This window comes from Tachyglossus aculeatus, chromosome 8, assembly GCF_015852505.1.
Source record: "Tachyglossus aculeatus isolate mTacAcu1 chromosome 8, mTacAcu1.pri, whole genome shotgun sequence".
In the NCBI taxonomy this organism is placed as follows: Eukaryota; Metazoa; Chordata; class Mammalia; order Monotremata; family Tachyglossidae; genus Tachyglossus; species Tachyglossus aculeatus.
This window is the reverse complement of record NC_052073.1, coordinates 21,223,368-21,237,335: the sequence shown is the minus strand read 5'-3', so window position 1 is coordinate 21,237,335 and position 13,968 is coordinate 21,223,368. Positions and strand designations below refer to the sequence as shown.

At 46.4% G+C, this 13,968-nt stretch overlaps 1 protein-coding gene across 1 annotated transcript in view; it reads left to right on the top strand.

Annotated features, from left to right (window-relative positions):
* The window catches only part of EEF1A2 (eukaryotic translation elongation factor 1 alpha 2), a 36,526-nt gene extending 23,030 nt beyond the window's left edge, over positions 1-13,496 (top strand). The window contains exons 5-8 of the mRNA XM_038750431.1: positions 5,276-5,426; positions 8,069-8,325; positions 10,506-10,740; positions 13,143-13,496. Coding sequence (XP_038606359.1) covers positions 5,276-5,426; positions 8,069-8,325; positions 10,506-10,740; positions 13,143-13,270 — 771 coding nt within the window. The 3' untranslated portion in view covers positions 13,271-13,496. The remainder of the gene's footprint in view (positions 1-5,275; positions 5,427-8,068; positions 8,326-10,505; positions 10,741-13,142) is intronic.
* The last annotated feature ends 472 nt before the right edge of the window (positions 13,497-13,968 follow it).

The window sequence follows — 13,968 nt, the reverse complement described above, 5'->3', positions numbered from 1 at the left end:
TGCACTCTCCCAAGCACTTAGTACAGTGCTCTGCACATGGTAAGCACTCAATAAATACCATCAATCGGTTGACAAAAACCTCTGGGATGAAACCAACTGGATTCAAATCCCAACAGGTGAAGAGCCCAGGGATGCTTGTCCTACAGTTAGGCCATCAGCCATAAATGTGTTTTCAAAAAGGAATGTGGTCGATATCTTGGTCCCTTTGCACAGTTCCAGGGAATAATGATGATGAATCATCAAAGATTCAACATTTTTATGTTTTAATTATGTTAATATTTAATGCTGTAGAGCATGAACTCTTTTAGGCCACCAGAGGGCTGCTTAGTACATTGCAGCTGTAGATAAAAATAAAGCAGCAGTGCACCAATTTCTAAATGGTCTGAAAGGAAGGTAAAGTAATTAAGCTGTTACTATTATTATTATATTATGATTGTTAATATCATTATATACCAGCCTTAAAATGTGTTGTAGTATGACAGCCTGAAGGAATGTTTATTGAGGACATACTTGGGTTAGGAAATTAGTCATTTTCATTACTTATTGTGCAAGTCACTGACTCTTATCCTCTTTTACCCTTAGATGTCCAATGTACTTCCAAACATAGCTCTTCATCTTCCCGCTCAAACTTTGTCCTCTGTCTTTTCCATCACTATAGATGCCACCACCATCTTTCCTGTTTCATAAACCCGTTACCTTAGCATTGTCCCCCGACACTCATTCATTGCACATTTTCAATCTGCCACCCGATCCTGTCAGTTCAACCTTTATAACATCACTAAAATCCTCCCTTTCCTCTCCATTGAAACTGCTACTATGCTGATCCAAGAACTTTTCATATCCCTCCTGGACCACTGCATCAACCTCCTCGCTGACCTCCCTACCTCTTGACTCCCCCCACTCCAACCCATACTTAGCTCTGCTGCCCAGATCATTTTTCTAAGAAACCATTCGGTCCACACCTCCCCACTCCTCAGGAACTTCCAGTGGTTGCACATCAAACAGAAACTCCTCACCATCAGCTTTAAAACAGTCAGCATACCCACTCCTACTTTACCTTGCTGATTTCCTACTACCCTCTTGTCCACATACTTTATTTCTCTAACACCATTTTACTCACTGTTCCTTGATCTCATCTATCTCAGCACTGCCTCCTTGTCCTCATCCCCCTTCGGGTCTGGAACGCCCTCCCTCTTCACATATTACAGACCACCACCCTTCCCATCTTCAAAGCCATATTAAAATCACATCTCCTCCAAGAGGCCTTCCCCAACTAAGCCATCTTTTCCCCTACTCCCTTTTGTGTCATCTATGCACTTGGATTTGTACCTTTTATTCACCCCACCCTCAGCCCCACAGTATTTTGTACATATCTGTAAGTTATTTATATATTTTAACGTCCGCCTCCTCCTCTATACTTTGAGCTCCTACTGAGCAGGGTTCTCTACCGGGCAGGGACCTCTACTCTCCTAATTGCTCAGTTCAGTGCTCTGCAAACAGTAAGTGCTCAATAAATAACAATTGATTAGTCTTCCTCCTCTTCTTATGAGGAGTCCCACAACACACCTGTGCCACGAAGAAATCCCACAGAATTCTAGTGCCAGAGATTTTTGAGGTTGAGTAGGGGAGTGTCTAAGGGATGAAATGGACCAAGTCACCCTGTTCATAGATCCCCATGGTTAAGAGCTTTGTGACTCTCAGAAATGCCTTTGACCCAGCTAGAAGCCCCAATCCCTATTTGTAATAATCGTGTCGGTATTTGTTAAGCACTTACTATGTGCTGAGTGCTGTTCTAATTTATGAAACATTGTCTCAAAGCAACACCCCAGACAAGTATTTGCAAAGAGAATGCTAACATTTTAGGGCTGCACCTCCTCTTTAACCTGGGGTCTGGTTTCCATTTTCCCAGCAAGGCCACCACATTCATGACCAGTACCATTAAGATTTTCTGGAGAGTTTCTTATTTCCATGGGGCTTGGTATGACCTTGCTGAGCTTTAGCAATCCCAGACTAAACTTCTGGGGATGCTAACTTCCCATTTATCTTTTCAATAAGATAATCCCTTGGCTCAACAGAGCTGGTTAATATTATTGAGTTTATCCACGTTGGTGTTTTTCTCATGTGTTAGTTGTTTGGCTTGAGTTGTTATGGAGGGAGGATTTGCTTAGAGCAGAATGAACCCCAGAGATACCTTCAGGACTGAGACAGTCTGAGGGGAGAGAAAACAAAATTCTGCGGAAGAGGGCCAGAACCATGGCACCACAGTCCTGGCTGTTGGGAAGACAGGAAGAAGCGGAGGCTCCACGAGGGAAATAAATAGAAATGTGGACTGGAATCAAGACTCTGCAATTCTTCTTGGTATGATTCACATTTTGAACTTTGTTCCTCCTCTTTGTGCCCTCCGGATGAGATTTTCAAGGACATTTTTTGGAGCTATGGAACTCCTGTGGGTTCTTGAAGGGTAGATGCTTGTTTTCTCTTAGCCTAGGGTGTTGGGAACCACCAGCTGGGGTGAGAGAGGTAGGAGGTCAGGGGAGGGAGGAACCTACCATTTTTGTGGGGTGGGGATGAGCTGGTGAAAGTTGGGCAGGCAAGGAGGCAGCTTTCCACCATTCTCTCTTCGTTGTGTGTGAATGATGGCAGGGTGCTGAAGAGTGAGGTGTTGTTTGGATCTAGCAGGCTCTGAACTGGTTAAAGTACAATGTATTGTACCTTTTAATATGTTTTCCTCGATTGACCCAAAAGGGTAAACACAATTTTACTCAAACATCCAGTGAGTATTAGTTTGAAATCAACCGCAGCATTTACTGAACACCCACTGGGTGCAGATTAGAAGAGAAGCAGTATGCATGGCCAAGTGGAAAGATCTCAAACCTGGGAGTCAGGGGACTTCGGTTCTAATGCTGGCTCTGGCAATTATCTGCTCTGTGATCTTGGACAAGCCACTTAACTTCTCTGGGCCTCAATTACCTCATCTGTCAAATGGGGATTAAATCCTCGTCCATCCAACGTAGACTATGAGCCCCATGTGGGACAGGGTCTGTGTCTAACCTGATAAACTTCTGTCTACCCCAGTGCTTAGAACGATGCTTGACACATAAATTCTTAATAATGCCATAAAAAACAGCACTATGCTAGGCACTTAATAATATACAAAAGAAGTAAAAGGATACAATCCCTGCCTTCTAGGTGTTTGCAGTTTAAATGTTTCAGACAGAAGAGGAATGAACTCATTTTCTGTCCCATCTAACTCTTCTGAATATTTGTTCTTACAATCCCTTTCTCCTCTCCAAAATTCCAGATGCCTTCTGCTGATAGTAACTGTTCTCATTATGATCATTATTGAGGGAGACATTGAAGAGTCTACAGACGTAATTGTGCTATTTCGTTATTCATTTCAGTCAACAGAACAGCTGCTTTTGGCTATTGGGTAGAGAAAACCATACAACTGATGCTGTCCTTGATGTTCAGATTTGGCAGCTGGCAGAGTTGGCAGTATTGATGGTGAAATTCTAACCTCAGGAGGCGGGGGAGGGAATAGGTGAGACCAGTTTGGGACATGGTGGTTCTCCAGCATCAGGAATAGCAGCAGTTGTTTGGCAAGCTGAAATGGACCCCTGATTTTAGGCTAGGGTGGGTGTGGATGGTTTTGAATTGTGGCTGTGTCTATCCTCAGAATCTTGTGATCCTACAGGAGTTGGAGATCCATGCTACCTGCCTTGAAATTGATCCTGCCATAGCTGGAGCTATGTATCTCCTGCAGCCTCACAGAGGTTGCCAAGCTGCAGGCTCCCAGCCTGGGACTTGAGAAGATAAACGAGTTGGAGGAAAGGTGGGGAGGAGGAGGAGAAGGGAGAGTGAGGGTGGGGCCAGGGAGAGACAAAGGTTAGAGCTGCAGTTCACAGGGCAGACTGCAAATTGATGGAAATTTTTGAATTGCTCAGTATCTTCAAGTGTGGAAATGGAGCACATTAAACAAACCAGGCTATTAGGCACTGGTCACGCATCCCATAGTCAGCTAAATTAAACAGGATGGAGTCCATTGTTAGGCTGGCCTCTTTCACCCTGGGAGAGACCTCCTTAAACTCTGTATGATAACAGCCTGCAGTTTTCCAGAATGGCTTCTCCTTTTCCCCTCTGTCATTCTTCTTAAACTTCCTAACCTCCTCGTCTTCTCTGCCCCTTCTTGTGCTCTGTTTCCCTTCCTTATAGCATGCTTTGCTTCCCTGCATCCCGAAGGTGGGGACAAAAATTAATACTGACCCAGATTTTCTCAAGGCATCAGCCATTCTTGGTGAGGAAGGCATTCCTTTTTATCAGGGGCCCATATAATGTTCTAACAGTTATTCACTAAATGGATCTACAGCTTCTGAAATACTTGTTGTTTCGTACTCTCCCAAGCGCTTTGTACAGTGTTTTGCATACAGTAAGCACTCAATAGATATGATTGAATGAAATAGTTAATATGGTTTCCCGAAGAAACCTACTTGCGCCAAGGGAATAGCTGATTCACGTGGAGATTCTGTCTGCCCCTCTGTTAGCCATGTCATGCACACAGCACTAGGAACTAGAGCCCTACTAATTTGAGTTCCTTGGGGACCATGGGTCAGAACCAAACACTCTGTGTATTTTTCAGAGGAAGTTGTGGTTAGCCGAAGAGGGAGCTAAGATGTGTTATTTCCAAGCTCTCATCCAATATCAATAATGAATAGTACAGACAGAGGGGGATGTGTGAGGGGTCAGAAAACTATATGGTGGGACCTCTTCATCAACACCATTTATTGAGCACCTAGTCCGTCAAAACGCTGTGCTAGGAGGTGGGCACTCCAGTCCCCCAACAGCTCCAGGCAGATTTATAAGCAGTAAGTAATACAGCTGAAGGGTTATTTTAAACAACAACAAAAAATGCCGTATCAGTTAGGGAAAAGGAGTTAGTAATTATGCAGACCTATTACCCAAGCATGTGAGGAAGAATAGTTAATTATGATTGCAAAGTGCTTTACAGTCATTAAAGGAAAACCTAAGTGCATAGTAATAATGGCAATAAAACTAATGATAATTACATCAAGTACCTTCTCCTCCCTTCTCCAAAAACCAAACTCACGAATTATTGAATTTAGATGGTGATTGAATAAGTCACTCCGAGTCTAGTAATTACCAAGGTTTTTTATTGTCTGCAAACTGTCTTCAGCCGATCGGTTTAGGGTTCTGCTTGAGAGTCTGTGGCCAAAGACTTTGCCTATTTATTGCATGGGACTTCAATTCTGTTCCTCAGATGCCTTGGTTTAAGGGCTGGAAGGTAGAGCGGAAGGAAGGCAACGCCAGCGGAGTATCCCTGCTGGAAGCCCTGGACACTATCCTGCCTCCAACCCGCCCCACAGATAAGCCCCTGCGTCTTCCCCTTCAGGATGTCTACAAGATTGGAGGTGAGAAGTTCATGTACATGGAGTCCCTCGGGAACACTCTTGACCCTCTGGAGGATGGGATTCTTTCCCTCCAAATGCTCATGCTTGGATCTGGATTGTTTCCACTCCAGAGCAGAAACTTGAGAAGCAGCAGGTCCTGGTGGATAGAGTATGGGCTTGGAAGTCGAAAGGACCTGAATTCTAAACCTGACTCTTCCGCTTGTCTGCTGTTTGTCCTTGGGCAAGTCACTTCACTTCTCTGTGCCTCAGTTATCCCATCTTTAACATGGAGGTGAAGACTGTGAGCCCCAGGTGGAACTCTGTCCAACCTGATTAGCCTTTATCTACCCCATGCTTAGTACAGTGCCTGACGCATATACCATAAAAATACCACACACAATACCATAAAAAAGGAGCCATTTCCCTTGGGCTCTCCCAAGCCTGTCGTCTCCTCTGTTACAGTAGGGGTGAATGGAACCCTACTGTCTCCTAGGAGGTATTGTTGTATTGTACTCTCCCAAGCGCTTAGTACAGTGCTCTGCACACAGTAAGCACTCAATAAATATGATTGAATGAATGAATGGATGAGGGAGGAGATGGATGGGTCCAGAGTCATAGGGAGGGTAGGAGGAAATGGCTGGTGAGCGTGGAGAGGAAAGGCTAAGAGAAAAGCTGACACTGCGGTCACTTGTTCTGCCTCCTCTCTAACCTGCCGGGTCTCATGGAGACTATCAGCTTTTCACTTTGATGAACAAGCAAGGCTCCAGGGCTCTCCAGTCAATGAATCAGCAGCCTACTGAGTGCCCATCCTGCTGGACTGTCACTAGGCCTTTTGGGGGAGTGACAGAGGAATAACAGTACAAGGGCCAGAATTCATAATCTGACAAACATACTAAGGGGCAGAAAGCACTAGCAACAGAGGGAAAGCGGGTGAACCCTTCAAAAGGACTGTGCATACACAATTTCAGAGCCAAATACCTAAGTGCTGTGGGGAAGCTGGAGAGAGTGAAATGGCCCGAGGCAGAAGTGATCCCCTGGGTAGAGGTTTCTGTTCTGACCCCTCTCTGTGCAGAGCCCAGGGGAGAACTAGAATGCCAACTCAGTCTCTTTCTCGTTGGAGTGTCAACTCTGAGGCATTTCAAGAGTTAAGTAAATTTGAAATGCCTTTGGAACCTGAATTGATGTAATGGATATGCTGTCTCCCTCCCTGCATTAGCCTGGAAACACTGGGAATGCATTTAATTTCATCTGGTCTACACAGGCCTCCTTAGAGTTAGTTATTGAATGGGTATCTTCGCTGCCTTAGAATTTGTCTAGAAATCTAGCTGTCCTGGCATGTTTTCCAAAGCCCTTTGGTCTCTGTTGTGACCTCTGTGAAACAGCAGGAGAGAAGAACTAGACACCCATTTTATCTCTGAATTGCTGCCAGTGGGTTTGAAGGGCACAGAACCATGGGACTTACACAAAGTTATCCTCTCAACTGCGAGAGAAACTCTTCCCACAGAGGGACATCCAAGCTGGGTGACCCCTCTTGTTGCTGGGAAACTGAGGGTTTCCCAAGCTCTCTCTTGCCTTAGGGTACTTCACAAATGGGCCTGGTGCCAGCAAACCACATATCTGAAGGGCTATGGTTTCTGTTCTGGTCTCAGACTACTCTGTCTCTCTGTTTCTGCTCTATCACCTTCTTGTCTTGCTGCTTTCTATTATCTCTGTCTTAGGATAGGCAGGAAACAGGGAAGAGGCGAATTCAAGCCATTTGACTCTACTATGTCATAATTATAACTGTGGTATTTAAACACCTACTATGCGTCAAATTCTATACTAAGCACTGTGGTAGATATAAGATAATCAGGTCAGACATAATCTTTGTCCCATAGGGTGCTCACAGTCTAAGTAATTACTTATTATTATTATAGAAGCAGCATGGCTCAGTGGAAAGAGCACGGGCTTTGGAGTCAGAGGTCAGGGGTCCAAATCCCAGCTCCGCCAACTGTCAGCTGTGTGACTTTAGGTAAGTCACTTAACTTCTCTGGGCCTCAGTTACCTCATCTGTAAAATGGGGATTAAGACTGTGAGCACCCCCCCCCCCCCCCCGTGGGACAACCTGATCACCTTGTGACCTCCCCAGTGCTTAGAATAGTGCTTTGCACATAGTAAGCACTTAATAAATGCCATCATTATTATTATTATAGTAATTGTTAAGCACTTAGTATGTGCCAAGCACTGTTCTAAGCGCTAGGGTAGATACAAGGTAATCAGGTTGTCCCACATGGGGCTCACAGTCTTAATCCCCATTTTACAGATGAGGTAACTGAGGCACAGAGAAGTTAAGTGACTTGCACAAGGTCACACAGCAGACAAGTGGCAGAGCTGGGATTAGAACCCATGACAGGAGGGAGAACAGGTTTCTTACAAATAAGAAAACTGAAGGATAGAAAAGTTATGTGCAGCTTGAATAGAAGTTGGGTGGGGAAGAGGTGGAAACTGTTGGTGTATCTGTGGGGTTTATTTATCCATGCTTCCCCTGCAACTTCAAATGGAAAAGGAGCCTCAGTAAGTTTGTCACTTAGAATCCTCAGGTTTACAAAAATGCATCCTATTCTAGGCTCTTTCCCACTCCACTGCAACCTCCTTCCTCCTCTTCTCTTCCCCTTCCACTCCAGGCATCGGGACCGTCCCGGTGGGCCGAGTGGAGACCGGGATCCTGAGACCTGGGATGGTAGTGACCTTTGCCCCGGTGAACATCACCACAGAGGTGAAGTCGGTGGAGATGCACCACGAGGCCCTAAGCGAGGCCCTGCCAGGAGACAACGTCGGCTTCAATGTGAAGAACGTGTCCGTGAAGGACATCCGCCGGGGCAACGTCTGCGGAGACAGCAAGTCCGACCCACCCCAGGAAGCAGCTCAGTTCACTTCCCAGGTCAGTCGGGGGTGAGGCTGTAGTTGCCATACCAACCAGCTGATCTAGCAGGCCTGTTGGTGTCCAGGTGCTGGGTCTTGGAGTCATATTCTCAGTGACTGTGTGATAAAAGTCAGTCAGTGAGAAGCACCTGGTGCCCACTCTACACAAAGCTTTCAACTAGGATCATGAGGCATCCCAAAGGAAGAACAAGATTTGGTCTCTGCTCTTGAGGGGCATTCAAGCCCACGGGGGAGCCAAAGCAGGCCCAAATTCACAAGCGCAAATAGGCAACACACTCTACTAGACTCAATTGGCCACTTAAGGGTTCAGTGTCAGCTAGGGATACCTAGAGTTCAAATGTGTAGTCATCAGTGCTAGGAGCAGCTTTAGAGATAAGGAGAATCCAAATCATGTGTGCTTACCCCAGGCTCTTTTTGGTCATTTTGACTGGTTTGGTTTGTGAATACATGGCAGGCTGAGGAAGGTGGGAGAGCGCAGAATTCAGAGGTCTTTTGGAGTCGATTCCTCATGACATCAGCCGAAGGATAGTCAAGTCTCCTGGCGTCTGTAGGGCAGGCAAGTTCAATGAGTTTAAGTATGTGATAGACACTTCCATGCATGGGAATAAGTCTTCAGGTTTTTAATGTATGCAGCCTGTGAAATCACACAACTGGTGGCTGCTTGGACTGTATGAATGGTGACGTTGAAGAAGAAGCAGGCTGGTCTTCAGGCTAGAGTAGTGGTCTGAGGTACATAGAGAGTGGGGGCATGGCTGTTAACTACCCTTCCATCATCTTGCTCCAACAGGACTTCTCTTGCGGGTGGAATGAAACAGTATTGGAAACCAGAGTTCAGCCTCATTCTGTCCATTCCTGGCACACTCTCCCTATCTACTCTTGATCCCAGCAATCCCTCCCCCCACTGCACCAAACCTTCCTGACATTTCCCCAGAGGGTGGAGAGGAGGAGGGTGGCGGGGGCGATGCCCTAGAGACTAGGGAGGGCACCAGGAATCAGGACTTTGGGAGGACTCTGAGTTCTGCACATGCCCTATAAGAAGTCCATGCAGACTGTATCAGGCTTCAAGCTCTCCAGGAGACAGGAGTCTCGCTGGGCAACCCTGGTAGCATTCTCACATCACTCCTTGTCCATCTCCTCAAGAGAAGGTGTCAGCAATTCACTGATGATGTAAAGCTCCTAAGAACATATGCAGAGCCAGAGGAAGGAAATGTTACTGACCTGGAATTGGAGCCGGGTTCCTTTTAGTTTCCCAGGAATGACTCACGGCTTTGACATCTCATTAATTTAAGAGAATCACAGCAATGAGCTAATTTGACAAGTGTCATATTCCACAGAGAATGGCCCGAGATATCGCAAGCCGATTTTCCTCAGAGCAGCGTTTCTGGCCGTCTGAATTCCAGTGATCAGGCACCTTGTGTAAAGACTTTGCTTGCTCTGCTAAACTCCTCTCTATGCTTACTCAGAATCCTCCTTGTCAAAATGATAATTAAATAGGGGGCTGAATTGTGTTTTCCCAAATGCTTAGTACAGTGCTCCGCGCACAGTAAGTAGGACACATAGTAAATGGAAAGAAGACCTTGAATGAATAGTCTAAAATGATAAATAAAATTGAATTAGGGGGGTGACCATTTTTTTAATGGTAAGCACTTGCTTGTTAAGCACTTACTACATTCCAGACATTATAGTAAGCACTGGAGTAGATACAAGGTAACCAGGTTGGACAAAGTCCCTGTCCCACCACATGGGCCTCACAGTCTACGTCAAAGGGAGGAGGATTAAAATCCCATTTTACAAGAGAAGCAGTTTAAACTAGTGGATAGAGCTTGGGCCTGGAAGTCAGAGGACCTGCGTTCTAATCCCGGCTTCACCACTTTTCTGCTGTGTGACTTTAGGCCAGTCACTTAATTTCTCTGTGCTTCAGTTGCCTCCCTTGTGAAATGGGGATTAAGACTGTGAGCCCCATGGTGGACACGGACTGTGTCCAAGCTGATTAGCTTATATCTAACCAAGTGCTTAATACAGTGCCTGGCACAGAGTAAGCACTTACCACATACCAGAAAAAAGTGAAGAAGTGGCAGAGCTGGAATTAGAACTATCTGCATGGGTGTGTGTCTGATTAATGTTAGGAATAACAGTCTCAGACTATATTCTCTTAACACTGTATCCTTTGCACCATAGGTGATTATTCTGAATCATCCTGGCCAGATCAGTGCTGGGTACTCCCCTGTCATCGACTGCCATACAGCCCACATTGCCTGCAAATTCGCTGAGCTGAAGGAGAAGATTGACCGACGTTCTGGCAAGAAGCTGGAGGACAACCCCAAGTCCTTGAAATCTGGGGATGCCGCCATCGTGGAGATGATCCCAGGAAAACCTATGTGTGTGGAGAGCTTCTCCCAGTACCCACCCCTTGGTGAGAATTGGTTCCACTTCTCTATCTCCCTTGGACAACCTTCCTCCCCAACCCCAGTCACCCCACATCCCTCTCCCAATGAGAGGGAGTGGCCTGGTTATTTTCAAGGGGGTTAGATCCCACAGAGATTTCTGGGGAGCTATGAGGCATCTCCCTCATCCCAAGAATGATTTGGGCTCTGCATTCCCAGGGATGGTAGGTATCAGGGAGGTCAGGATCTTCAGAGTCTTGGATTGGCCGTAGGATAAGGGACTCACTTTGCCATGTCTGAGGCAGGTTCAGGGTCAGGCCTCTAGAGACTGTAGGACGATGGTACAGAGGTACAGAGGATGATGGGAAGACTGCAGGCTGGCCTCGGTTCCAATCAACTCCATGGCAGACACAGGAATAGCCTGAAGTTTCTTGGTTAAAACAGACCCTTAGGGCAATCAGAAAAGTCCAGTCTTACTGAGATCTTTCATGTAGCGGAGATCCCCATGCCAGACCATTGTCCCCAAGCCTACACAGACCAGTGCCACCCCACTCCACACTGACCCGGGGCCATTGTAGGGGTACCAGGGAAGACCAGGAACCAGGGGGTTCCAAGCCAACTGCTTTTTAAATGAAAGGACTCCAAAAGACTCTGGGGACACCTTTTTTTTTTACTTTGAGGCCACTCTTCTTTTGAACACTTCCTCTTTAGGCCTAGTAGGTTTCCCCATCCCCAAAGACCTCTTTACAGTCTTCTTCTTATTATTAATCATATTTATTGAGCACTTACTGTGTGCAAAGCACTGTACTAAGCACCTGGGAGAGTACAATTCAACATCAAACATGTTCCCTGCCCACAACGAGCTCACAGTTACTATTGGCTGCAGATTCCCAACAGCAGTCTGCCTCCATGCGTGGTTTGCTTTGATGCTGTTTGCTGACATACCTGTTTGGATACGCTGCTACCATACACACTCCATGGCTATTCCAAAAGAAACATGCACCATTGGAATAGGCCGAGGTCTCAACAATCAATGTTTCCATTTGAACTAATGATGCATCCTTGCATGTCCGTGGTAGCCGTTCCTGAGGTGATTGAATTGTTTGGGGAAGATTTCTCCTCAAAAGGCAACTCACAGGCTTCCAGAGCCAGGACTCACTCAGATAGAAGAAGCAAGCAGGTTTAAGCTTCTTAACAATCAGCTGGCTGTGTCAAAGCCAATAATTACACTATAATTCAAGTGCTGTATTTGAGGGCCAAACTACCTGTAGTCTCCTTGCTCTTTCTACCCTTCTGCCCCGCTCAGAGCACAAGGAGTTCAAAGTGGCTGGTGCCATCTCCATCCCTGACCGTCTCAGTGACTCTGCATGGACATCTAACATTCCTAACTAAATCCTTAACTATGGGCTCCTCATTCTGACTTTTGGGAAGAAGGTCTAGTCTGCCCCTCCTGCTGAGACTCATTTTCCACTTTCTTCTTCCATTCCCCTCATTCCCATCTTTCGTTCTCCCTCCTTCTCTCCTTTGCCCTTTCTCTCCCTTTTCTATCCTTTGTCCCTCTGCTCCACCTCCCCCCACCCCCCGACCCACCTTACCATACCCTCTGTTTTCTACTGAGGGAATTTAGGAGCCTGTCTGCCTTTTCCGACATCTGGTGTTAAGTAGCATTATCCTGGATTGTACTCTCAGAAGTCCACTCTCCTGGCACTAGGAAACTCAGTAGTGTTTTACTTAGGTGTGAGGAATTGAAGCGTGGGGAGATGAGGCTCTCATTTGGAAACTAAATGGTTTCAAACACCACAATGACTGGTTTGATCCCTGGAGACAGCTGGCCACCACACATCAACACACCTATGACTTCCTTTCCTCCCTAGCAGGCCATGCAGAACTTGGGTTGAGTCATGTCCTTTCCTGTCCCTATCTTCTTTCCCTCCTCTAAGTCCGTTTTATTCACTAGTCTTCTGCCAGCCTCCCTGTAGAGCTAAAATAGGCTCAGGGCAAATAATCCCAGGTTAAGAAATACCTGGGTTAGAATGGAGTCTGAGACCCCAGATTCTGCTGGTCATCATGTCCCAGCAACTTGGGGAAAAGAAGGTAGGGCTTTTCCCAGCCAAAGGCTGTGTTGCTGCCACTTCTGGAAATTCAGAGACAGGCTCCCAAATGGGCAGTTGCAGTCCATGTAGGCATTTGACCACTGAGCCTGTCTCTCCATGAAGGTACTTAGAAAGAACCTCCCTGCCCCACCTCCTCTCTGTTTCCATTCTGACACCAGACTGAGGCTAAAGAAAGACTTCTCCCTAGGACCACTCTGAATGTATGCACCCTGGAGGGATTTCCTCAGGACCTGGGCAATTGAACCAAACATCCACCCTGCCCTCACTCTCTCTCTCTCTCTCTCTCTCTCCTCCTCCTCCTCCATCTGCTCCCACAGGCCGCTTTGCCGTACGCGACATGAGGCAGACCGTGGCCGTGGGCGTCATCAAGAACGTGGAGAAGAAGAGCGGTGGAGCTGGCAAGGTCACCAAGTCTGCACAGAAGGCCCAGAAGGCTGGCAAATGAATTGTAGGCTCCCCGTGCATCGCGCAGAGACCATCCCCCTCTCCCGGACGCTGTCACCTTCTCCCCGAGGCGCATGTGTGCACATCCGCTTGTAAGAGTTTAAATGTCAACGACTGGATGCTCACCATTAAGGTCCAGTGGAAATTCTTTAAAAGGAAAAGCATGTTCCAGAGTTTGTGAGGCTTCGTGTTAATTTTACCAATAAACTGGTACAACATCCACAGTGTGAGAGAGCCGTGTGTGTGTTTTGGCTTGGGGTGGAAGGGCTGGGATGCCCATTAATCCCTCTGTGGCTTTCCCTAGGGTAGCCCATGAGACCCTCTCTCCCCTTTGGAGGAATTAGGAATTAGATGAAAGCAGAGGAATTGGAAATCAGATCTGCTAAACACTGGAGTAGATGGGGAGGTGGGTTGATTATAAGTTAAAGGATTTCCCTTTAAACATATAAACACACAAAAAAACCTTCCATATATTCTTACATCACCCCTTTCTCCTAAATGAGACCTCATCAATGTAAACTGTCTATTTCATCCAAACCACTTTATATTTGGAACAATCTGTGATTTCATTTCTCGGAATTCCTCAGCTCCCTGCGGGCAGAGACTTGTCTTTCCAGGGCAGGTATCTCAACCCCCTTGCAACTGATCCGGATCTCTGACTTCCGATTCTGCTCTTCCTTGGCTCCCAAATTTTGAGAC